Genomic DNA, 27,538 nt, shown 5'->3' with positions numbered 1-27,538 from the left:
TCCCTGAGTATCTAACATTAAAAGAAATTAATGTAGCAAACTAAATGGTTTCTCTTTTCCCAGGGAAGGCACGAAATAAGAAGGCTCGTCTCCAAAACCATTGAGCTCTGTCTCTTGGCAACCTGTGATCCCAGTCTGTGACTGAGATCCTTTCAAATGCCATTTAGAAACCTTAGAATCTCTAAAGTTACCAAGTTGATTAATATTTTTTATTAAAGCATGTTTTGTTTTGTTTTTTTAATTTTTGTTCCCATCCTCTCACCCCCTCCCCTTTGACAACCATCAGCTTGTTGTCTATAACTATGGGTCTGTTTTGTTTAGTCATTTAGGTTGTGTGTGTTTTTTTTTAGAGTCCTCTTATAAGTGAGATCATATGGTATTTGTCTTTCTCTGACTTATTTCACTTAGCATAATACCCTAGGTCCATCCATGTTGTCACAAATGGCAGATTTCATTTTTTATGGCTGAACAGTATTCCATTGTATATATATATACATCTTTATCCAGTCATCTATCAATGGACACTTAGGTTGCTTCCGTATCTTGGTGATTCTAAATAATGCTGCAATGGACATAGGGGTGCACATATTTTTTTTTAAATTACTGTTTTGGATTTCTTCAGATAAATATTCAGAAATGGAGTAACTGGGTCATGTGGTAGTTCTATTTTAAATTTTTTGAGGAAACTTCGTACTGTTTTCCATAGTGGCTGCACCAGTTTGCAATCACCCCAGCAGTGTGCGAGGGTTCCCTTTCCTCCACATCCTCACCAATACTTGTTTGTTGATTTATTGATGTGGTTTTAATTTGCATTTCCCTGATGATTAGTCATATCGGACATCTTTTCACGTCTGTTGGCCATCTCGATGCCCTCTTGAGAGAAATGTCTATTCAGGTCCTCTGTTCATTTTTTCAATTGGATTGGTTTTTTGGTTTTTTGGTTTTAAGTTATATGAGTTATTTATAAATTTTGGATACCAACCCCTTATTGGATGTATCATTTGCAAACAGCTTCTCCCATTCAGTAGGTTGTATTTCCATTTTGTTGATGGTTTCCTTCACTGTACAAAACCTTTTTAGTTTGATGTAGTCCATTTGTTTATTTTTTCTCTTGTTTCCCATGCTCAAGGAGACATATCCAAAAAGATATTGCTAAGAGCAATGTCAGAGAGTTTACTGCCTATATTTTCTTCTAGGAGTTTTATGGTTTCAGGTCTAACATTTCAGTCTTTAATCCATTTTTAGTTTCTTTTTATAACAAGTTTAGATAATGAACTTAGATAATAATTAATGATGAGCACTTACTAGGTAATACAACACAATCACATTTAGACTTTTTGAAACCCAAGGAGATGATTGGTGGTGTGTTCACTCACTTTCGGTGGAAGGAGAATTAATTCTCAAAGCAGTTTAGTGACTTTCACAGGTCACACAGTTAGTGGCAGAGCTGGGACTTGATTTCAGGTCTGTCACCTCCAGGACCATGCAAAAAGAACAGTGTTAATTCTTGATTTGGGTGGTGGTAACTGGATGTATTCTTTCTCGGCAGTGCTATAACCTGTTGACTTTCTGGGTTTCCATGGTGGATGCATTTTACCAGAGCCTCATCTGTTTCTTTATCCCTTACCTGGTAAGTCATGTCGTCCATTCTAACCATACAAGTTGCAGGGTGGAACTGGTCCTATTTATATGAAATCCTAGACTACTAGTGTCTTTCTGTGTACTTCAGACCAGAGGCTCCAAACAAGTGGCATGCAGACTACATCCAATCCAGAGTATTTGAAAAGTCAGAATGCTTTACCCAAACATTTTAATTTCTGCCAGCTTTTGAAAACTTAAAAGCCATCATTATGATGTGCATCATTTTTCCCTCATGGCAAACATCCCGAGTTGACTCACACCCCTGCTTAGATGGGGTGCATAGTCTCCAGTGTACCATAGTCCCCACCACCCCCTTCTGTCTTATACCTGGCCTTCTTTACTCATGTACTGTTTCCTGCTTGTGCACTGAAGGTATTCACATTTACAACCCTTGATTTATATTTAGATTTGTGCTTCCAAGGTCAAGGCAGCAAGTCTAATAATAAGGAATACTACATTATCTGCAATACAAGCAAGACTGTAGATAAGAAGAATGCCAACCCCATTTCTAACCTGTTCCCCAGGTTAGAGTGAGAATTTAGAAAGTGAAGGATATCTGTATTCCTCCTGGATAAGGAACCAGGCTATGGGGTCATTGCTGCCAAGTAAACAGTAATGTCTACCCAGCCTCTGGGCTCACATTCTTTTGCAGTTAGCAACAAGATGGGGGTCAAGGAAGTGGGCATTTTGTGCTTTGTTTGAATTTCCTGGCTTATAATACCCTCCCTGGCCGTGCCTCTGTTTGTCTTTCCTGCTCAATCTTTTGCTCCCGTGTGTGTGCTCAACAGACCTAGTCCATCTAGGACTATGTGCAGTTCTCCAACCCACCATGTTCAACCTCAGTTCTGGCCTTTGGCTGGACTGCCCTTCTCCCTTCTCTTCAAGAGATTAACTCCTCTTATTACGGTCTAAGCTGATATAGCCCCTCTCCTATACTTCCAAAGTACCTTGTACCTGCCTCCATTATAGCATTTACCCCTTAAATTGTACTGAATTTCCCCACAAACTAGACTGTAAACTCCTTGAAGGTGGAGACAGACAGAAGTATCTTTAGCAATTGGCATCATGCCTGGTGGGTGCTCAATAAATTATTTGTTCATTCACTACAATTGTTCTGGAATTCCCATCATGGCTTCCTGTGAAAATGTGTCGCTAAATAATTTAGCCCGTCAATTCATGCCTCATCTTGTCTATTCTGTGGGTCAGTTCCACACAGATGACAGCTGGGTATCTTCTCCCCATTCTTCCCAGCCCCCCACCACTCACTGATACTTTATAATCACCGTGTCAAAGCCAAGGCCTTGAGTCCACGGGTAGATCTGCAATGCCTGTTTGTTTCTCCTCTGCAGACCTACAAAGACTCTGATATCGACGTCTTCACCTTTGGGACAGCCATCAACACCATCTCCCTCGCCACCATCCTCTTGCACCAGGCAATGGAAATGAAGACCTGGGTAAGTGCCCCTTTGGCTTAAAATGTGTGTTCCTGTTTGTTGACCACGTTTCGGATTTCTGAGTTGTTTTACTTTATATATCATTGATCCACTTGACAAACACACACTGCGCTCCTACCTGTGTCCCTCCTATACAGGGATGACAGAGGTATAGAAGATAAAATTGCTGGCCTCAACTTGCTTATCATCTAGCCAGGATGATGAAACTAACATACATGAAACAGATTCCTAATCTTTCACCCTGAAATGTAAGGGGGAGCATACCTCCCTCATAGCTGTTAATAATTAATTGATATTATTAATAACATCAATTAGTTACAAAAACAGAAATTAATAAAAAAATTCCGGAGTGTTTTCAGAAACAAGGAGGATATTAGACTGACCACACTTGACCATGCTATGAGGGAGGTATGTTTCCCCTTAAATTTCAGGGTAAAAGATTAGAAATCTGCTTCCATGTAACCACATCTCAAGCCCAAATACCTCATTTTAGTATCTGAAAAGGAAACGCCAGCTATCTGCTTAGGTTCTTCCAATCAATAATTATAAAATCAAAGACCTGAAAATTATATGCCAGCCACCTAGCTACATGAGTTTAAGTATGATATTAACTTCCCAGAACGCTTAGTGTCCAGCAGAGCTTTTGTTTGGTTTTTATTGAGATATAACTGACATACAGCACTGTATAAGTTTAAGGTGTACAGCATAATGACCTGACATACATATTGCAATGGTGGATGTTAACTAAGCTTATTGTCATTTTGATTATATATATATACGTACATATATGTGTATATACACATATATATGTATATACATGTACGTATATATGTAATGAAATGAAAACTATATATACATGAATGAAAACTTCGTATATATATAATGAAATGAAAACTATATATACATGAATGAAAACTACATATATATTTTTTCATTCCCTTTTTACAGATATAGAAATAGACACAATAAGGTTAAGAAACTTGCCCCAAGTAGTTCAAGATAAGCCAGTTGAAACCCTGGCAGTCTGACTCTTGAGCTCTTAACCACTGTGCTAATAGTGGGAGGAAATAAGATTCGATGGTATGAGAGACGACTTTATAGAAAGATTGGTCCTTAGCCAAGCTGAAATGGCTCTTTCTGAAAAACATACATATTAAAATTTTAGAGAACTGCCCGAAGCTGGCTCAATGTGTTCCCTGCATCCTCCAGGGGAACTTCCTCTCCATCACAAGCAAGACCAGGCCCTGACATGCTAGACGGTGGCTACCCAGGGCAACTTTCAGATCACACAGTTCCCATTTTGAAATGCCCCTCTGCTCCAATTCGTGCCAGTGAAAGACAGAACAAAGTGATAAAAACCAAAAAGGCATAGCCAAGCTTAAGTACTAGATAAATTTCTCCAAGAAACCCCAGAAGAGGCTGCAACACACTAGGGAGGGAGAGGTAGTGGACAGGCTCAAATTACAGGCTTTCTGGGAGCCAGGACAGGAAGCAGACCATGGCAGTGAGGAGTGTGGCTCCTGTGGGGGAAGCCCCGTTCACTGAGGGGTCCTGGGCTCGAGAACACAAGCTGAAAAAATAAAAGACGATGAGCATTTGGAGTTAGTTTTATCAGAAGCTGTGAGGAAGGGAGACAAGAGCAAAGGTGTAACTTTCATACTAGGAACCAAGCCAAGCTAAGGAAACTTTTAGAACTCTTGAAATTGAAAAGTTGTCACTGAAATTAAAAATGCAATTTGTGGGATTCACTCTAGATTGGACACTAAAGAAGAGTAAACGGCCAAATGGAAAGGTAGTATTGGGAACTCATCCAGAATGCTGCACAAATCGGCAGACGTAATTAAGAGGAATGGTAGTTTGAGTGGGTAGCCCCAGCACTCACATCATAGGAGTCCTCGAAGAAGAAAAATGAGAGCCAGCATAGTAGGGAAGCAATAGTTGAAGAGAAAATCATTAAGAATAAAAACGAATCAAAATAAATCTGTTTGTGTTACCTGGATATATCATAGTAAAAGTGTACAGTGTAAAAGACAGAGACAAATGTAAGGTCTACCACAGACTATGGACAAGTTCCTTAAAAAGGAACAGCAGTTGAACTGACAAACAACAGAAGCTAGAAAACAATCAAGTAATTATCTTCAAAGACCTGAGAGAAATAACAGAAACAGCCACACTATCACCACTTAAGTCTAGGGCAAAATAAATGACATTTTCAGATAAATACAGTTTATGAGGTTTATCATCCATAGACCCTCACTAAAAGAAGGACTGTAATGCTGCAAGAATATACAGGCTACAACTGTAAGAAATATGCTGATGAGGAAAATATATGTATTAAAAATTTACCAACTGCCCCAAGTAGGCTCAGTGTGTTCCTTGGTTTCTGTTCAATGGGTAATTTATGCTAAAGCTTTCATTAAGAACAGGAAGAAACTAGAAATACACATGTACCTGTAAATTTTTCCATAAACATCTACATTCATTTAGTACCTTAAAATCTTAAGGTTAACCATAAAGGAATGGAAAGAAATAAAAGATACAGGAAGCTATCCATTCTGTAAGATGTGGGGAAGATGAAAAAAGGTAAGAATAAAGAAAATGATGGCACACACACAAAAGAAGACAATAATAAGATCTTCAAATAAATCCAAATATATCAGTGCTCAAAAAATGTAAATGCCTTATTCACCTATTAAAAGCAAAAATTATCAGATGGAATTTTTTTATCCAGCAACTATAAGGAGAAATGGACAAACTCACAATTATAGTATGAGATTTTTACTCTCATACTATAAGAAACAAATATAGATCAAACAGACAGGGAAAAAAGGATACAGAAGCTTAGAATTAATACACTTGATTTACTATAGTTAGATCTATAAAATCCTGCTCCAAACATGCATCTATTCAAACACACAGACCATTCATCAACAATTAAAAAGACCAAATTCTGAATCACAAAGGAATTTGAAAGAATCAGTATCATAAAGACCATCTTCTCTGACAACATTTAGGTTAAAAACAAGCAATAAAAAGACAGCCAAACGAACCCAACATGCTTGGCAATTTCAAAATGTACTGCTAAATAATTCATGAGGTCAAGAGCAAATTATGGTGGAAATTATAGTTGTGGCCGAATGACTATAAAAATACATATACAAATTTGTGAGATGCACCTAGTTTTATTATTAAAAACAAAGAGATAAGAGATCAACTTGAGGTACTTAAAAACTTACTATGTAAACCTAAAGAAAGCAGAAAATGAGAAAAATAAATAAATAAATAAAGACAACAATAGAAAGAATAAGACCAAAATTGAGCTTCTCAAAAATCTAATGAGGGGCCAGCCCGGTGGCTCAGGCAGTTGGAGCCCCATGCTCCTAACTCCAAAGGCTGCCGGTTCGATTCCCACATGGGCCAGTGGGCTCTCAACCACAAGGTTGCCAGTTCAACTCCTCAAGTCCTACAAGGGATGGTGGGCTCCGACCCCTGCAACTAGGATTGAACATGGCACCTTGAGTTGAGCTTCCGCTTAGCTCCCCGATGGCTCAGTTGGTTGGAACACATCCTCTCAACCACAAGCTTGCCAGTTCGAGTCCCACAAGGGATGGTGGGCTGTGCCCCTTACAACTAGCAACGGCAACTGGACCTGGAGCTGGGCTGCGCCCTCCACAACTAAGACTGAAAGGACAACAACTTGAAGCTGAACAGCACCCTCCACAGCTAAGACTGAAAGGACAACAACTTGAAAACTTGAAGCTGAACAGAACCCTCCACAACTAAGATTGAAAGGACAACAACTTGACTTGGAAAAAAAGTCCTGGAAGTACACACTGTTCCACAATAAAGTCCTGTTCCCCTTCCCCAATAAAATCTTAAAAAAAAAAAAATCTAATGAAAACTAACATCTGGCAAAACCAATGCAGGAGAAGACACAAAAACACCACAGAAACAATGGTACAAATGAAAAAGACTAATTATAATCAATTTTTAAAAATATGTTTAAAATATAAACCAAGTTGATATTTTTTTAATGTAAAATTTACCAAAACATAGTTAAGATCATTCAGCAAACTCTATAAACCAATCACCATTAAATAAATTGAATTGGTAATCCTGTCCCCAAATTCATCATGCCCAGAGGGTTATAAAGGTGAGTTTAACCAAACTCATAAGGGACAGATAATCTTGATTTTACACCAACTTTTTCACAGATGAGAAAAATAGGAAAGATAGGTAATTCGATTTTTATGCCTAGAACCGCCCTGATATCAAAATTGGCATGGACAGTTCAAGGAAAGAAAATTATAGACCAATCTCACTAAATGAACATAGAAATAAAAATTCTAAGTAAGTTATTGGCAAAGCAACCCAGCAGTGTATTAAAGACGATAAAACCCAACCAAGGAATTTTATACCCTGTCAGTGGACTGTAAAGTGATACCTCCACTTTGGAGAGCAATCTGAAAACAGCTAGAGGGGTTCAAGTGCTCAAATGCTATGACACAATTCCACTGCTAAGTATGCTCGCTAGAGATACTCTTACATGTGCATATACGGAGGCATGTACAAGAATGCTTACATATACCATTGTTCTTAACAGAAAAAAATAATGATAATTGGAAAGAGCCTGAATGTTCATCAACAGGAAAATAGATTGTGGCATATTTGTATAATAAAACAGTTAAAATGAATAAACTAGAGCCTTTTCTATCAACGTAGAAAAAACCCCCAGAGCATACTGTCTAGTTTAAAAAGTTACAGGGGAAAGATGTACATGATAAAGTATGAAAGCATCCATAAACATAGCTACATAAACATGTATAAAATACGATAAGAATGATGAACACTGGATTCATGGTCAAGATTAAAAAGAAAGCATTTGCAAGGGATACATGGGTGCTTAAAACGTATCTATAAGACTTAATCTTTTAATAAAAATCTGAGGCAAGTATTACATAAGGTTACATTTGATAAAGCTGGATGTTGGGTACATGAGGTTTATTGTCTGTGTGCCTGAAATATGTAATAATAAATTGCATTTTATAAAACTAGCCGAGATAGTTCCCAAAAGGAAGTCTGCCCTCTACGATCCTCTTAACCATTGGTGTTGGGTTTTTTTAACCTTTCAAAATGCTCTGCAAAATATAATTAGTCCTTGACTGGATTTTAAATGGGTGATAAGACTAAAGATTCTGTTTCTTCTGACTGATCACTCAGCCCACTTTCTCAAAGCACTGAGTCCCTCTGCTTCGAAAGAGGGACCCTGTTCCTTTCACTCACCGTTCAGCATCATTAATGCACCTGAAGCAGCTCTAGACCAGGTATCCCCGTAGTTACAGGAGATTTCTGGTGCTCTTGAGAAAGGACTCAATTACTAGAATTGTTATGAAAAATGTATTTCTTTTTTGAAAGTGCTTGAAGCATGGGGAGAGTCGGTTTCTTGCCTTGGTAGAAATCTACCATGAATTTTAATGGCTGTGTCAGTTTTCACAGTCCCCACCAAAACAATTGAAGAAAATTAGCTAACAGCTTTCTTCTGGAATAGGGGCTGGATTATTCACATCACCCCACCCACTGAAAACAACTGAAAATAAGAGATAATTTTTTAAAAAATCACCACCTTAAACGCATAAAAGAGCTGACAGGATAGTAAAGACAAAAACCTCTGGGAAAAGGGGATTCTAGAAACACAAACAGCCTCTGTTTCCTTGAAGCTGTTTGCAATCCCTCACAAAAAAAAACCCTGAACTTTTTGTCAGTCTTGACCAAGCAAAAGTTTCAGAAATCAAAACCCAGGCACCCACGGTGGGAGTCTAATAACAGACCACATTAAATTAGGACCCCAAAGGCTAAAGCTTAAGGGTAAGGGGACACGCAAATATGGATGTGCCTGTGCGCCCTCCCCAGCAGGGACTGCAGATTATTCCCACTGTGGCGAGCAGGGCAGGGAGAACCCATGTAAACGGCCTCCTGGGGAATGAACATGGACTGACCTTCATAACAGATTTGCAGCGCAGGCTCGTATCACCTGGGTGAGCCAAACTGTAGAGAAAAGTGTCTCATCCTAAATCTCAAATCATCCCTATTAACTTTTCAAGGGCACTAAGTATCACATATTCAAAAATAACCAAGCTCTCAAGGAAACAAGAACTCATTAGTGAGGATAAAAAAAAAAAAAAAAACATTCACAACAAATATTTCAAGTTATAGAAAAGCTATGTTTACTATGTTTCAAAAAATAAAGGATAAGCTTTAAAATATCTAGAGACTGGTAAGTTATATAAAACAACCTAGCAGACTGGAAAAGAGACCAAAAACAAAAAAAAAAAACAAAAAAAAAAGAAGAGAAATAAAAAATACAACTATAATTTGTCTCAGTGGCTGGCTTAACAGCAAATTAGATACAGCTGAAGGGGAAAATTAATGAACTGCTCAAAAGAAATTATCCAAAATATAAAACAGAGGAAAAGTAATAAATATCTAAAATATAGAGTAGTATCTTAAAATGTCTGACATACATTTGATCACTTTCAGAAGGAAATGAGAGAAAAAATGAGACAAAGGGAATATTTTAAAAGAGAAGCAAGTGACTTGAGAACTTTGCAGAAGTAATGAAATGCATCAATCCACAGTTTCAAGGTCAGCAAAACCCAAGCAAAATAAAAAGAAATCCACATTTATCTTAAGGAAACTAGAACACTAAAGACAAAAGTCATAAAAGCAGCCATGGTATACGAGATCAAGGCCAACAAAACAGATGAAGAATTGCTAACTTCTCAGTAGTGACAATGGAAGCCAGAAGACAATGGTGTGGTATTTTAAATATGCTGAAAGAAAATAACTGCCAAATAAGAACACTATATCGATCAAAAATATCTTCCAAGAATGAGAATGAAATAAAGTATCAGAGAATACATCACCGGCAAACTCCCACTAAAAGTAATTCTAAAGGATGTACTTAAAGCAAAAGGAAAGAGATTTCAGATGGAAGTTCCAAGAGGCAAGAAGGAATTAAGGCATTGAAAGTGGTAAACATCTAAGTAAATCTTAATGAATATTGACAGTATTAAACTATAATAATGACATGTGCTTTAAAAAGATGAGAGAATTAAAATAAACAGTAGCAATAAGATGTCAGGAGGGAGGTAAATAGAGTAAAGTAGTCAAAAGCCCTTGTACAATTCAGGAGGGAATAGTAGTTACAAACATTAGACTGTGGCAAGTTAAGATCACTTAATATCATTTATTGAATAATCACTGAAAAAATAGCAATGGAGAGTGTAAATTTCAAACTAGTAAAGGGGGGAAATAACATTATACAAAACAATAAGTTTCAAAGAGGACAAGAATGGGAAAAAGAAAGCACAAATCTAGCAAGACAAAATAAGATTAGACAACAGAACACTGAACTGCTTTGAACATAAATAAACTATAGCCACAAGTGGAAACAATGACTTCATCACACAAACATAATATTGAGGTTTAAAAAAAAAAAAAAAATCACACAACATATAATTCTATTTACTAACATTTCAAAAACAGTCTATCTAGAGAAACATAGAAAGGTGATAAAACATCAAAAGACAGCTTGGAATTGTCACCAACGTCAAGGACGACTTAGGGGTTCTTGGGGGTATGTGTGTTCAGATTCTGGGTGATAGCAACATGGCTGTTAGCTTTATAATGATCATTAAACGGCACACTTTTTTGAACGTTTTTTAAGTGTGTTGCATTTCCCAAAAAGAGAAGCTTAAAACAAAGCCAAGTAGCGTGCTTGCAGTGGCCCCTCATCTGAGCTATACCTTCAACAGTGTTGACTTCTTTCCTTCCAGACCATCATCCACGGGCTGGTGCTCGTAGGCAGCTTCCTGATGTACTTTGTGGTATCCCTAGTGTACAACGCCACCTGTGTCATCTGCAACAGTCCCACCAACCCCTACTGGGTGATGGAAGGCCAGCTCTCAGACCCCACTTTCTACCTCGTCTGCTTCGTCACACCAGTCGCGGCTCTTCTCCCAAGGTTTGACCACGGCGGCCATCTTCTTCCTAGAACTACCAATCTCCCCTTCATAAGCCATTTTTGTAACTCAAGAGGCAGGAGTTTGACCAGGCCAAAGATAACAAGATGTCAAACACAAATGGTGGTGGGGTTCTAAATGTGTGCTGTGTGCCTGGCCTCCCGGCTTGGTGGCTACTGGTCTCTGTAGCCTCGTCTCCCCACTCCCTGCCGCAAACTTTGGGCTCCAAACCACCAGCGTCTCTTACTTCCATAAAGGCCCATATTCCCTCTCACCTTTCTCCCCGGGCTCATGCTGTTGCTTCTATCCAGAACACCTTGCCCCTTACCAAACCAACTCACCCTTTGACATTACTTCAGGCATGACCAATTCACCTACATTCCTCAGGCCGAGACACGTCCCCCTCTCTCATGGGTTCCATCACCTGGGTGTATGTCTGTCACCACCTTTACCCCAATTGTTATAAACTGTCTGTTTGTCTCAGTCTGACCATTAACTCCTGGACAGAAGGGATCGTCCTTATCATTACATAACCAACACCTAGCACAGTTCCTGGCACAGTGCCTGCACTCAGATAAGTGAGCACTGGATGTTAAAGGAACAGAACGATGAATACAACAGGACTCTTTCTGTCATGAAGCTTGTAGTCTAGTGAACAATTCAGACATGTTTGACTATAATACAAGAGTCGAAGAGACAAGTATCCCTAGAGGGTCCTGAGAGTGAAGGGTGGGAAGCTATTAAGAACAAGTGAAGCCTCAGAGGACACATTTCCCACCAAACCCCTTCACCCTAACCCCTTGGGACACAGACCCTGGGAGAGACCGTGAGGATTGTGCCTTCATTGGTAAAGGGCATCAACTATGTGGGTTAAATACTTTTGTCCACATTTTTTGGATTTAACATGGTTGGGATCACCACTGACCAATGACTGAGCTCCTCTGTTCTGTTCTGTGTCTCACTTGGGGTATGGAAATAAAAACATGATCAGCCCCCTAGTCTTTGTCTTACCCTTAGCTAGAAAACACACGTGGAGCCAAAATTACCAGCTTGAAGAGGATCCTTGAAAAGTATAAAAAGACTATTGACATGTGCTTTGAAAAGACAAGCATTCCACATTACAGCTTGTTAAACAGAGACAAATTAGGAAAAGTTAGCAAATATTTACTTGTTAGTTACCATAGCACATAAGTTCAATCTTTGCTTATTCTATAGCATCCTCATAAAGTTGAATTTCTGTTTAATTCCGTTTACTAAGTAAAGAGATTTCTTCTGAGAAAGCATTATTTTAATAGTTCCAAGGACTATTGACTTGTAATCTTGAAAAATTAATGTTTGTTATAGAAATCTACATACGAGAATGTTTGCTGTAGAAAACTATTTGTTCACTTAAAGTTGTAAGCTGTCTTTATCGTAATGGAGATGGATTTCTCTCACCAAACTTGTGATAATTAACCCACTAACCATGACCTCACTAATCTTGGTCTAAGTAATACAACCCATATAAAAGACCTGTATAGATTCTCTCAAACTCAGAACATGCAAATTGTTTTAAGATAAAACAAAAGAAACTAACTTTAAATCACAATGAGTGTCTTAAATAGCTACCATAGATAATACCAGTCCTGGATCTTCTCCCCTTGGCTCCAGTAATCCAACAGTCTTGGTTTTTCTCCTTCTCCTTCTTTGTTTTCTTTGCTGGGTTCATGTCCTTGACATGGTATATGTCAAGCCTTGGTCTTAGGTTCTTTTGTCTTCTAACTTTATAGTCTCCCCATAGACATAGCAACTGCTACTGTGAAGTTAAATATTTTTAAAGATGAATCTCCAATACAAAATTCCCAGCCTTTCTTCTGGATTCCAGATACATCTTTTTAGCTACCTATTCGTCACCTCCAATAGGCAAATAAGTCTAAAGAAACTGGGAGACATCTATAATTTAATTCATGATCTGCCCTTTATCACCACCACCATCCAAGAAACCTAGTTCTCTCCTAGAGTTTCTTCCATCAAATGCTACCCACTTAGGACCCAGGTAAACCCCTGGGAGATATCCTTGATACCCCATCACCTCATGCCCATATCTAGTCCATCACCAAGACCTGACACTTCTATGTGCTACATATTTCTTGAGTGTATCTACTATTTTCGTTTCTACAGCCACTACCATGGATAGGTTATAATCCAAATTACTTCAATAGTCTCCTGTTAGATTTCTAATCCATTATCATTGTGTCAAAGTATAATCATGTCATGAAAGTATAATCCTGTCCTCTATTTATAATCCTCCAAGGGCTTCCCAAGGCCTTTACAATTAAACACAAAACAAATCAATGGCTCAGTCCTTCCCTGCTCTGACCCTACCCACCCCTTCTGTGTCATATTTCCCCACTCTTATCCTCGCTCTCCACATTTCAGCCATTGTACTGGGGACTTGGTTCTCACCCTCCTTTTCCTGGCTACCTCCTATACATCCCTCAGTCCTTGGTGTCTTCCTCACGGAAGGCGCCTCATGCCAGATCAGGTATCTGACATTCTCACTGTTCCCTCTTCCTATAACCCTATTTAGGTGCCACATGATAGGAAGAACCCTGTCTGTCTTGCTCTCAGCTTAATCCCTTGGGGCCTGGCCCATTGTAGGGACTTGCCAACTATTTCTTGAATAAATGTACAGACAAGGAAAAGTGGTGGCTTGGGGGAAAGGTTTAAACTGAGAAAAGTCCAGTTTCCAGGCAAGAAGTCGAGTCTTTCCTGAAACATGTACATGGCCACCTGTACTGCTTCCCTGGATGAGATGAGAAAGAGTAGGGGAAAGTTCATCTGATGCCATGGGGTCTTCAGAAACCCCTTGCCCACTGAGAGGTCACCTTGAAGCTTTCAGATATAATGGAAGGATGGGAGCCTCTCTACTTATAAAGCTTTAGAAATAAAAAAATTTTTAAAGATCTTTTTGGAAAAGATCTTAGAGGTCCTCTGGACCAATTGGATTACTTTTTAGATAAAGAAACTGACACCCAGAGAAGGGACATGAGTTGCCCAGTGTCACAAGATGGTATATACTTTCTCCATAGACCACACAATTTTATTTACCCTCTCATTCCTTCCCTTCTTCAAACTTGGAACAGGGAAAAGATTCCAGACACAGATAGAGAGAGACTCCCAATTCAAAAGAGAGTCCAAGACAAGCTACACGTAGCTGAACCGGGAGAAAGGAACCCTGAGTTAACCATCAGGGAGATCTAGTAACTTCTCAGGAGACCTTGAAACCCCATCTCATCTCTTGGTGCCTAAGTTTCTTTATGTGGCAAATAGTGATAATACAGTGAGGCTGTGAAGTTAGCGTGGCTGATGGATTCAAGAAAAGAATATGTATTTAGAAACTACTTAATTAAATTCCACAAAGAGTTGACATTGCAAAGCAAGTAAATTTGCCTAAATCAGAAGAGCCCAGAAATAGAATGGACCGCCCTTGTACATGGTACATAAAAGCCTAATGATCCAGATTGCTTCGTTCTGACCACAGCTCGACCACTGTGTGGCTCTGGAGAAATCACTGAATCACTCACTGCCTCAGTTTCCTCCTGTGTAACAGGGGAAACAAAAGTACCAGCTGTATTGGGAAAATGAGATAATAATACATAAAGCACTTAGAATAGTCATGGTACATAATAAATGTTAGCTATTATATATTGTTGTTAATGAACTCCCAAATCCCAGAGGTGCTCAGGCATAGATTTGATAACCATCAGTCAGGAGCACAGCAAAAAGGAGCTTGCCCTGGGTGGAGAATTGGATTCTAAGGTCCCTTTCAATGCTCAAATTCAAGAAGTCAATAAAAATCAGAAAGTAGCTTTATTCTGCTATTTCTTATTTCCTACCAGGTACTTTTTCCTCTCTCTACAAGGGACTTACGGGAAGTCTCTGATCTCAAAAGCTCAGAAAATCGACCAACTCCCCAAGGACAAAAGAGACCTGGCAATCCAAAGTTGGAGAAGCAGACGCATGCCTGCCCCTGTCCCTGGAAAGGCTCAGCCCACCCACCGTCCAGTGCCACCTGTCCCTGAACAGGACTTGAAAGCCAGTGCCTCAAGGAGCTCCAGCACCCCCAAGCAGAAGTGCAAAGAGGATGGGGTGCTGTGTGGAGAGAGAAGCAGCAGAGACCACGTGAGGGATGACCCATGCTCAGCAGACTCCTCAGCTAAACTCTCATCCGGAGATCACCTTCTTCTGGGGCCTAGTAGCACAATGGCTTCCGGGGCCTACTCAAGTGGACAGGCTAATGTCTACCAAGGCTCGAGCAGGGGCAGCCATCGCCGATCTCAGAGTTCACTGACCATATGAGTGGCCTGCAGGAATGTGTACAAACTCAGAGGAGGCTGCCAATCAATGGCCTAATTAATCCAAGACTCTTCCTCTCTCCATGGAGGAAAGAATTTGTCATTCTTATTCTGCTCTACCCACCAGGCTTGACTTCCTTAGAGAAAGTGCTGGCACCAAGGGGTTCGACAAAAAAAAGAAAGGACTGGAAGCCAGTTGACATCTCGTTTTCTCCTGCTGCCAGGCAGCACATCTTACAGAGTTTTTATAAAGAGCTATGTTTCCATGGCATTGAGTTCTCAAATTTTTTAGCCCAGAGATGTTCCTCTGATCCTCTAGATAAGTACAGCCTACAGCCGAGTGCAACTGGGCCATACGTTTCTAAGATTCCAAGAAATGTTATCAACGCAGGTGATTTTTCAGGCTATGGAAGCTTGTGGGCTTGTCCCATCACCTCACCCCTCGGTGCCAGAGTTTAAATTTCACAAGAGACCCATACCCACAGGTGCTTCATCTTGATTGTATTGCAGTGATGACCGTGTCGGGGTTAATAACTCCTTCCATTCACGAAGAGTTGGGTCGCTTTTTGTCTGTCTCTAAGCCAAAGAAAACCACATGTAAAGATTAAAACTAAACGTGAACTCAGTGCCACCAACACTTCTGAGGGTTGTAGGGCCATAGCTAGCATAAGAGGAAGAAAGAACAGAAGCATGCTGAGGGAAATGGTAGACCAGAAACCCCATGCTTTAACTGACGGACTCTAGGTCCCACCGTCTGGGGAATCTACCTAGATGACATGCATAGCACTTTTTTTAAACTATTTATTTCATTTATTTTTAAATAAAAGTACCCATCCTCATTCACTCTCAAAACAGGAAAACTCTTAAGATCGGTAGATCTTAGCGCACCTGCACCCAGAATAGACCCTTTTGATAGAGCAACTCTGAGCCCAAACAATGACATCTTAACCGGTAGGGTCAATGTGAGGCTCTAGTCATTAAGCCTGCCCCAGAAGAGCACCTTCTGGAAGATACTAGCACACGCTTGCATTAAAAAAGGGAGAGTCAGAGGAAGTCTCACTTCACCAGGAAAAGGATTCCGTAGACTTCTTACCCCTAGAGGTGGTAAATGCCAAAAATGGAAGAGCTCAAAACAGTGTTGAAATAAAAGAATGGTTGATAGAATTGTAATAGGCTGTCAAGAGAAACTAGGTCTACTATACATAGGCAAGGAATGGATGCGACAAGTCTTTGAGCCTGAGTCATGGCCATCTCACTTGAGTAAGTTTCCAGCAAAGATGCCCAAAAACATCTCAACAATCAAGTTGGCAACTGGAAGACTGAGCTGGTCCTCTGACTACGCTGCTGACAAACCTGAACTGGAGGGGCCATTTGGAATATTATCACTATATCTTTCACTAGCTCTGCCACATAATGACGCCAGCACTGGCCAGCTGGTGGGTATTCAGGGGAATCCTACATGAGGATTGCTAAAGGCGGAGCAGGTAAACACATCAGGCACAGCAGTGATGATGTGAATTGTCCCAGATGAGGGGACTGAGCCAAAACTTGGATCTCAGGGTCCTCCCTTTCCCCCTACAATTCCTGAAAGCCCGATGAGACAGGATGTTTCAGAAAAGAACCGAGTAGGGAGAAGCACACTGGCCTCAGGAGAGCTGGCACACAGATCTTTGCTCTGCCCCGTACTCTGTAGGAGCCAGGAGCCTGGAAGCAGGATTCCACACCTGCAAAACCGGTTAGAACAGCCCTACCTCCCAGGCTTGGCATAAGGATCCAGGCAAAATTACATGGGGGGCATGTAAAAACCCTTTGAAAGTGGTAACACCCTTGATAATAACACAGGGATTTTTATTTCAGAGTTAAGAGGAAAAGAGGTGATGGGGAAGTCGAGAAAACGTCTGATCCCAGCACCTAAATGCCAAACCATACTTATCATTGTGAGGCTGCTCTCTTTCCGACATGACCAACCATTCCAGTGTGCCTAGAATTTTCCTAGGGTTAGCACTGAAAGTCCCACCTCCTGGGAAACTCCTCAGTCCTGGGATAACTGGAACAGCTGGTCACCTACTGTTGCCCTTTGTAAACCAAATCAACTGTGACCCTCCAACATCCCACCTTAGGGGAGACGGTTATAACAACTCTTTCCCTATAACATAATGCTAATGATAGTACTTCATACATTTTTATACTTTTATGACCTTTTACTGATGGACTAGAAATGGGTCATTCTTTATCAGAAGAAAAAATAAACATGGTTTTCCATAGTTGCTTGCAGTTCTGAGTATGCTCTCATCCATCCTTTGCATTCAGTCATCTGTTAATTCACTCCCTCCTCCACTCATTTATCTATCCCATAAACTTCTGTTAAATCCCTACTAAATGCCCGGTGATGTGTTAGGGGCTGCGAGGAACTCATCCCTGTCCTAAGACATTCACAGCCATGTTGGACATAGAATATCAGGAACATATTTGATCCAATGTAACAGTGTGACACAAACCGAAATGGCTACACAAATTAGAAGCAGCACACAGGGTCCTCTCTCTCTGAGACTCTAACCTGGCTACTCCCCTCTTTCTAGAAGCCTAACAGCAACCTCAAACCCATATACCCATATTGATGAGGTGCCCCTTTCCGTTCACTTATTCACACTGAGTGCCTGCTGTACACAGCACTGTCAGTGCTGAGCATAAAAGAGGGAAGAAAAAGAGGCTCCACTCCAGTCCTCAAGGGATTTACAGTGTTGAAGGGGAGGCAGAGAGGAAGGGAAGGGGTGGTTCCCAGGGTAATCAGAGAAGGCCTGTCCAAGAAGGAGAGGCTTCAGCTGAGACCTTAACCATGAGAGAATTAAGCAGGAAAGCCCTGAAAAAAAAGATAATCACTTGGTGTATTCAGAAAATTAAAGAAGAAAGAAGGTCAGTGTGACTAGAACCCAAGGAGCAAGAGGAAGTGCCCCATGACCATATTAGTAACAATGGTAATAGCTTACCAGGCGGAAGTGCTGGTCTAACACACATCATCATAAACCTCACAGCAACCCTCCAAGGTAAGTACTATTATTCTCCCATATTTCACTTAGCTTTGGAGACAGAACAAACCACCCCCAAAATTTAGTAGACTAACATAATTATTCATGTGCTTACGAAGCTATGAGTGGGAAATTTGGGCTGAGTGGCTGGGATCTCCCTTCTCAAGGTCTCCCTTCGTCAAGGACATCAGCCAGCCTTATTACATGGCAGCAGTGTTCTGGAAGTGAGAACAGAAGCTGCAAAGCCTCTTGACACCTCGGCTCAGAACTCCCACATCATCAATGCCACCATATTTTATGGAAGCAAGTCACAAGGCCAGCCCATTTCAAGGGGGTGGGAAAATATAGTCCCTTTTTAATGGGAGGAGCTACAAAGAAATTTGAGGTCATTTGCAATCTACCACATCCCATTTACAAATGGAGAAACTATAAAAGGCAGAAACTGGAACAAGGCAGAGAGAAGTTACAAAAATTTGGCAGTCACACAATTAACAAATGGGGGGGTGGCATTCTACGCCCAGGTGTCTGAAACTAGAACCTGTTCTTTTAGCCTCAGAGCCACACAGCTGTGAGATGGGGCTGCAGGGGGCAGGAGGGACCAGACAACAGAGGGTCTTGTCTTCTCGACATTCTCTTGAGAGACAAAGTAGTGCAGTGCTGGCAAGCCTGAGTTCCCTCCCAACTCTGTCACAGACTGGCAATGTGACCTGGGGAAAGACCACACTGTGTTTAGCTAGGTTGTTCACCCAGACAAAAGCTTTAGTAAGGAAAGAAGATAGCAGCGCCTAAGAAGATCCAGAATTCGTGCCTGTACTGCCCTCAAATATCTGCCCCTGAGCTGGTCACCCAGCCAGAACAACCCATTCTGCATAGAGAGCCTCCGGGAGAAAAGCACAGAGGAATGAATTCTCCCAGGTAACCAGAGAACCCAAGGGCGTGTGGGACCCAGGCAGGACTGCACTGGTAAAGAATGTGGGGCCCATGAGCGGGGGCAATGCCCTGAGCAGGCAGACCTTTTGAGGGTCTTGCAGGAGGAGTGCTGCCCAGTTGAAACTTCAGGAAGCCCACAAGGAGGATTCCGGCATTTTCAGACAGGACCCTGGACCTGCAGCCTTTTTATTCAAAGGCGTTCTGGTGCCACCTAGCCATCGGTGGAGGAGCTGCTACACCTGAGGGCTCTTCCTGCAGCAAGAACAGGGAAAACAGGGCGGAGGGGGAACCAAGCCAGGAGCCGGGAGGCCAGACTTCAGGTCTGACTCGGCCAGCAGTTTCTGCTATGACTCTGGACAAATCCCTTTACAAGGTTTCAAACTCAAACTGAGGTTCAGTCAGTTTCCCCAAATGCTCAAGGTAGGAACTGGATTGATTCTAACATTCTGTGGCTCTAAAAGCCATTTGGAGAGGTTGGTTACAGTGTAAGAATGACCGTGGTAAATCAATTTACTACTTGTGCAGTTGTTTGACTTTCCTGTGTGTGGGCACGTACACGCGCGCGCGCGTGCACACACACACACACACACACACACACACACACACACAGTGAAAGATTCCATGAAGGAGGAACCCTGTGATGTGTTCTCTGCTGGGTCCCCAGTGCTTGGCACACAGCAGTAAGATGTGTAAGGAATAGGCGAAGAGGAGCTTTAATCTCCTATAATCACAAACCAAAAATCTACAAAAGATAAAGAAGAAATAAAGAGAAAGGAATCCAAACACAACACTATAAAAAATCATCAACATCCAAGAGAACAAGAGAATAAGGAACTGAGAAGAACTATAAAAACAATCAGAAAACAATTAATAAAATGGCAATAGCTACATACCTATCAATAATTGCTTTAAATGTAAATGGACTAAATGCTCCATCAAAAGACAGTATGGTTGAATGGATGAAAAAACAAGAACCATACATATGCTGCCAACAAGAGACCCAATTCAGATCAAAAGACACACACACAGACTGAAAGTAAAGGGATGGAAAAAGTTACTTCATGAAAATGGAAATGAAAAAAACCTGGGATAACAATATTTACATCAGACAAAATAAATTTTAAAACAAGGGCTGTAACGAGAGACAAAGAAGGGCATTTTATAATGATAATGAGAAGGACCAATAACCCTTCTCATTGGTCAATCCAATGAGAAGACACAACTCCCATAGGCATTTAGGCATCCAACGTAGGAGTCCCTAAATACATAAAGCAAATACATGTCAATATACCAAGGGCATTTTTCACAGAGCCAGAAAAAATAATCCTAAAATTTATATGGAACCACAAAAGACCCTGAATAACCAAAGCAATCTTGAGAAAGATTGGAGGTATCACACTACCTGATATGAAACTTTATTACGAGGACATAGTAATCAAAACAGCATGGTACTGGCATAAAAACAGACACATAGATCAATGGAACAGAATAGGGAAACCAGAAATAAACCCAAACTATATGGTCAATTAATATATGACAAAGGAAGCAAGAATACACAATGGAGTAAAAACAGTCTTTTCAATAAATGTGCTGGGAAAACTGGAAAGACTCATGCAAAAGAATGAAACCAGATCACTTTCTTATGTCATATACAAGAATGAATTCAAAATGGATTAAAGATGTAATTACCTAAATGTAAAACCATAAAACTCCTAGAAGAAAATATAGGCAGTAAACTCTTTGACATAGCTCTTAGCAATATTCTTTGGATATGTCTCCTCGAGCAAGGGAAATAGAAGAAAAAATAAACAAGTGGGACTGTATCAAATTAAAGAGTTTTTGCACAGTGAAGGAAACCATCAACGAAATGAAAAGACAACCTACTGAATGGGAAAAGGTATTTGCCAATGACACATCCAATAGGGGTTAATATTCAAAAGAACTCATAAAACTTAACACCAAAAAAAAAAAAGCAAACCAAACAACCGGACTGAAAAATGAGCAGAGAGGACTTGAATAGACATTTCTCCAAAGAGAACATACAAATGGCCAAGAGACATGAAATGATGTTCAATATTACTAACCATCAGGGAAATGCAAATTAAAACCATAATGAGATGTCACCTCACATCTGTCAGAATGGCTATCATCAGTAAATCAACAAGTGTTGATGAGGATGTGGAAAAAAGGAAACCCTCGTGCATTGTTGGTGTGATTGCAAATTGGTGCAGCCACTATGGAAACCAGGATGAAGTTTCCTCAAAAAAAATTAAAAATAAAACTACTATAGGACCCAGTAATTCCACTTCTGGGTATTTATTTCAAGAAATCCAAAACACTGATTTGAAAAGATACATGCACTCCTATGTCCATGGCAGCATTATTTACAATCACCAAGATATGGAAGCAACTTAAATGTGTATTGATAGATGAACGGATGAAGAAGATTTGGTACATATGAGTATATACAACGGAATGCTACTCAGCCATTAAAAAGAATGAAATTTTGCTATTAGTGAGAACATAGCTGGATCTAGAGGGTATTATGCTAAGTGAAATAAGTCAGACAGAGAAAGACAAAAATATCATATGATTTCACTTTTATGTGGAATCTAAACATCAAAAAAATCAAAATAAAAATCAGAAACAAACTCACAGATGCAGAGAACAAATTGATGGTTGCCAGATGGGAGGGGGCTGAAGGGATGGGTGAAAGGGGGAAGGGATTAAGATGTATAAATCGCCAGATATAAAAACAGTCACGGGGATACAAAGTACAACATAGGAAATATAGCCAATAATATTGTAATAACTATGTACAGTGTCAGATGTGTACTAGACATATCGGGGTGATCACTTTGTAAGTTATATAAATGTCTAATCACTATGTTGCACACTTGAAACTAATATATATGTCAACTATAATTGAAAATTTTTTTTAATTAAAAAGGAAAAAAATGAACCCCAGGCAGCTTAACATTTGCTAGGCTTCTAGTCAAGCCATCCTCTTTTTAAGGAGCAAAGGAAGCAGAGAGGGGTTGCAAGACCCAGAGGTGCATAAACTTGCACATTGGGAGTCACCTCTGCTACTCTCACTTGTCCCATGAGCCTGCCCCAAGTGACCGAACGCGAGTGATTTAGAAGGCCTGTTCTATATTGAAAGTGAAGCCTTTGGGGTACCCTCAGTAGCTGGTTTTACTAAATAGGCCCATTGGTGCCTTCCAAGCAGGACGTCACATCAGCCTCCTGGCCTCACCATCAGTCAATTGGTTCAGGATAATCAGAGGATGTCATTCAGGTCTTAATGAACATCATGACCTAATCTGAGATCACATCACAGTAACTTACCTATTTTAACGGCAGTTTGGGTTACTTCATCCCAAGGAAGCAGGCATGAGATTTCTTCAGGCAGGGTGGCAGGCCAGAGTGGGGAGACAGACACCTTTGGCCAGAAGACCCTTTCTTTAGAAGACCTTTGCTTCACCTATTGGAAGTGACTGTCTACACATCAGGAGGTTCTTGTACAGTAGGACAAATAGGGAATACACTCCTTTCTTGTTCCCTGCAAATACTAACGTATTTTTCTATTTGGCTTCCTTATTCCATTTTATAGATGGATAAACTGAGCCTTGATACCTTTCCCAAAGTCAAGAGGCAAGTATATGGCGGAAAGCCAAGATTCAACCCCAAATCGCCCAACTTCAGGGCCCACACTGTCAACCACTAGTTTATACTCCCTTCTACAACGTAGTGAAGAGCCCTGGCGAAGTTTAGAGTGAGGAGATCGGGGCTCCCAAATCTGTCAGCTTCTTATCGTGAGACTTTTCTTCCTCTCACCTTCTTCTCCATCTGTAACATGTTGGTCTAGAGACTTCCGAGGCCTCTAAATGTTTCTTACTTCATGATTCCCATCTGTAAAAACACATACTCCATTAACATCTAGCTGCTCTTGAAGTTTTCACTCAAACTTTCAATAAGAAATCTTTTGGAGTAAATCTAGCTGTTAGAAACCAGGCTGAGCAGCTCTTGAAAAGGAAATTAAAGCCACAAGTAAGGAAACTAAAAACTTGCTGATTGGTTAAGCATTAGCAAATCACAAGCCCAGTTTGGTGCGGGATAGGAAGAGTAAGCAAGCGGTAGGGGAGGAATCTGACGGATGTTAAGGTAACTCTCAAAGGAAATAAGCAAGAGCCATGCGCTCTGTTTATGCCCCTACTCCTGAGCCAGGGGCTTACTGGACCCCCATCACCTGACCCTGACCTACCTCGCCAGGCTCAGAGCCCATGCTTAAAGGAACCTAACTGCTTACATTCTGAACACATTTTATACTTTCCAACCTGTGTGCCTTCAGTTGTGCCATTTCCTCTACCTAGAATGCCTGCTGAAAGCCCAAATTTCAAATTCAGACCTCGAAAGACCCCTTCTTCCTTACCTCTAGTCACTGAACTCCCAAAGGTCTTTGCCTGCCACTTACGGAACTCAATGTAAACTCACTGCTAGTCACTCATGTCTTTTTCTTCCTTTTCTTTTTTTTTTTTCTTTTTTAATTACTCCTTGTAGGATGTCAGAGCCTGAAGTCACCGGTCATAAATGATTCAACTTTAGGTCATCCTAGGGCTAGAACCAAGCCTCAGCCAAAGACAGTAGTGGACTGGCCCATAAGAATGTTATCTCGCCTAGTCCTGACCACAAAGCCACGAGGCCGAGGTAGGGACGGACCTTTCCTCTGCCTCTCCCCATGCCAGAAAGTCTCGGTCTCAGCCTCCTCTCTTCCCTTCCCCACAGGCAAAGACCAGAATGATGATCCAGTAATCAAAGTGCCAGGAAAATCATCAGTTCTTGAGGGCCTGTCTTAAAAGGGTTTCAAATACGGTCTGGGCTCTTCTCTGCCTTGGATTTCCTTTTTCCCATGCAGTCGGCCAGCACAAGCAGGCTGAGACTCACATCATGGGGAAGCCAACCCTCTCTTTTGTTCACTTTTCTCTCGTCTGTTAATACTTTGGGCCCCTGGACTCAGTCATAAATAAATTATTTTTGTTCCCATTCTGCTAATGTTTCTCGTGGTACCAGTCTGGGGAGAGAGGAGAAGCAGAATGGAGAAGTGAAGGCCCACAGAGGGGAGAAGTGATTGTCCACATGGGATAGATATTCCTGAGTTCTACATCCATGATGCCACCAAAAATGATATCAAAATTTCAATCATGTTTTTATTCCCAATTTACAGGTAAGCAAACTGAGGCTCAGAAAAGTTAAGTCACTTACCCAAAGATGCACTGTAGACCAGTATTCCAAACCCAGATCAGATTCCCAGGCCACTGGAATCAACAACCAGCGCAGCCTAGTCTTTGGGAAATAGCAGGACATGTGATTTTTCCCAGAAGAGTCCTATCTCACAAACTCCCTCACAGTCTCAGGCGGTACCTTCAGCTACTTAATCTTTCCAGCCTCCTTTCCTCCCAGCTTCTCCACAGGCACAATCTCTAAACACTGACATAGAGCTTGGGAGAAAGACTGGCTCTGTGGAGGGCATGTTGACATTGGCCCAGCTCTAATTACAGCTCCCACAGTCTATGCTGGGCCTAGTAAACAAACCATACCAGAAGCACATTCATTTCTGCCCCAGCTGGCTCCCATGTGGGCATGCTCACACTGCCATGCTCAAAAGGGCCCTGCCTGAACCCCCGATGTGGGAGGAATGCCCCTAGCCCTGCTTCTCTTCTTATTTTTAATTAGAAGTTCCATTAAAACCACTACAGCAATGAGGCACACGCCAGGCAGCATACTTCAAGACAATTAGCACACTCCTCAGGTGGCTCAAATGGCCTCAGCCCTGGTCTGAGCCAACATAATTGCACCAAAACATACAGCCTACCATGAGGCTTCCATTTTAAGTGGAAAGAAACAATTAGTCACACGCTCTACCGGGCAGTTAGATCTGTAGGAAATTATTCTGTACACAGAGAGTTTGCCAGGGGTTGAGATACATGGAAATGATTTCTTGCCTATGGCTCAGTGAGTCCATACGCAAACCCCGATCCCTGCCCACCCCGCCCTCCATGCAATTAAACGCTCCATGTGTTTGTGTGTAGATACCTACTGCGTAAAGAGACTGATTGTAATTATGTGTCTGGATCACGGTAGACATGCACTTTCCATTCCTGGAATGTAGGAAATAACCAGTGAGGCAAGGAGGTTATGGGACCCCCCCTACCTACTTCTCTGCCACTTTCTGAATCCCCAAGCCACTAATTAAAACCTGCCCCTAAGACAGCTCCTGGCTGAGTCATTCTGGTGATTCTGAGAAGTAAATAAAAAGAGCAAATTAGAAGACCAGGAAGACCTCTCCGAATACCAGGATTGCTACAGAAAACAGCCCGAGGCTCCCTGGGCTCTGTTTGAAGTCATACTCTTGGATTCCACAGGCAGACGCGTCTTGTCTCTATTTGATCGTCCCTCTCCAGCTCTCACTGCTGAACCATTGCACCTTCCGAAGCACGCAGCAGTGCCACTGTAATTAATATTCAACTGGCATTTCCACTGCGCACTCAAAGCCTGTTCTTTCAGCCTTTTCAAATCCTATGCAGACCAAAGTAATCTTTGCCCTTGCATTTTGGTTTGAGCAGCAGCGATTATTAGGCTTGCAGATTATGGTTTATTAGCATGTATTGAACAGCAAAGGAGCCCTGCACGATAGCGGTTGTCACGAGGTCTCTGACTCCCAAACTGAAATTAACAAGCCAGCAGGACACACATACTGGGCAGGAAGGAGGCCATTTCGGGAGGAATTATTGTTTATGATTTTTCATACAAGACTATGGATGGGGTGGAGGGTTGTGAGGCTTTGGAAAAGGGTGTGGTCAGGCCAACAGGAGGCAGCCATTGTGTGGTCACTGGCTTTAGAGCCTCCACAACCACCCGTCAGGCGTCACTGTTTGTGGATCTAGAGAAAGAGGTAAAGTGAAAGGAGGCCTTGATTCCAATCCTGGACTAATCCACTGCATCTCCTTGGGACTCAACCCCTCATGTTCAAAATGAGAGTTCAGCGGAATCAGTGGTGTTTGTTACGGTAGGTTCTGCTAAGTGGAGGTGTGCAAGTACAGGGCGAGGGTGAAATGGCTCAGAGGGAGACATGGAGTCTTTTTTAATATTGGAGATCTGTGATTTTTTAAAAAAAAAGGATGCAAAAAGTGGCTTGCAAGGAAGAACTATTCTAAGGAGAAGGACAAGACATCTAAAGGGACTTTGTATGAGATTTTGCCCTGTAGTACCTGTATAAGGCAGGCCTTTCTTCTAATCACCCTGCACAATCTTCAGTTAAAGACCACTTCTTGCGGTCACTCCTTGGAGTTGTATCTACTTGACAGAGGGATCAAACTTCCAAGTCCTGGGGCAGCCGGATGGCTCAGTTGGTTAGAGCACAGCGCTCTTAACAACAAGGTTGCTGGTTTGATCCCCACATGGGCCACTGTGAGCTGCGCCCTCCACAACTAGATTGAAATAACTACTTGACTTGGAGCTGATGGGTCCTAGAAAAACACACTTAAAATAAATAAAAAGTTTAAAAAAAAAAAACCTTTGTAGTCCTACTTCAAAGGGGCATTAAGAGAGAAAAGAGGCTGCCAAATCCACGTTACTTGTCTGTGTCCTACCAGGACCTCTTGGTTGAGAATCGCTCACTTTAAAAATAACTAAAAAGACCCCACTCCCAGATGAAACCACCAGCCAATCAGCACCAAGAAATACCAGTGTCTGTACACACAACATATTTTTTTTGTTTGTGGCATTCTCTGAGAAAACTCCACCTTGTCTCTTGCATTTTAAGAATGTGCCTGTGAGTTCTGCACTGACCCCCTACATGAAAAGCCACTGACCCTGGGTCCTTAGAGATGGCTGCAGGGAATGTAGCTCGCTTAGAGCATGCTCAGCAACTTCTCCAGAAGGCTTCCAAGGACAGGTGCATTGGAAAACAATGCTAAGTCACCACGACAACGCATCCTCCAGCTGTCAGAGCACAGGCCACTGCACATCCCTTTGTAACATCCACAGCTATCGAGCACTCCCAAGTGCTTGGGGTTGAGAAGGATAACAGTGACCACAGCCGTGCCTACCATTGCTTGAGCGTTTCCAGT

The 27,538-nt window shown here is 41.4% G+C and overlaps 1 protein-coding gene across 3 annotated transcripts in view; it reads left to right on the top strand.

The window, feature by feature from the left end:
* ATP10B (ATPase phospholipid transporting 10B (putative)) overlaps nt 1–17,720 on the top strand; it is a 258,806-nt gene extending 241,086 nt beyond the window's left edge. For all 3 annotated transcript variants that reach the window (XM_019740727.3, XM_019740736.3, XM_019740746.3), the window contains 4 exons: nt 1,550–1,630; nt 2,991–3,095; nt 10,931–11,118; nt 14,998–17,720. In XM_019740727.3, coding sequence (XP_019596286.3) covers nt 1,550–1,630; nt 2,991–3,095; nt 10,931–11,118; nt 14,998–15,457 — 834 coding nt within the window. In that variant the 3' untranslated portion in view covers nt 15,458–17,720. The remainder of the gene's footprint in view (nt 1–1,549; nt 1,631–2,990; nt 3,096–10,930; nt 11,119–14,997) is intronic.
* Nucleotides 17,721–27,538: the final 9,818 nt, after the last annotated feature.

The sequence above is a fragment of the Rhinolophus sinicus genome, chromosome 5, assembly GCF_057876585.1.
Source record: "Rhinolophus sinicus isolate RSI-liver-muscle chromosome 5, RSI-T2T, whole genome shotgun sequence".
Taxonomy (NCBI): Eukaryota; Metazoa; Chordata; class Mammalia; order Chiroptera; family Rhinolophidae; genus Rhinolophus; species Rhinolophus sinicus.
Note: the sequence above shows the minus strand (reverse complement) of the source record. Positions and strands in the feature narration are given on the sequence as shown.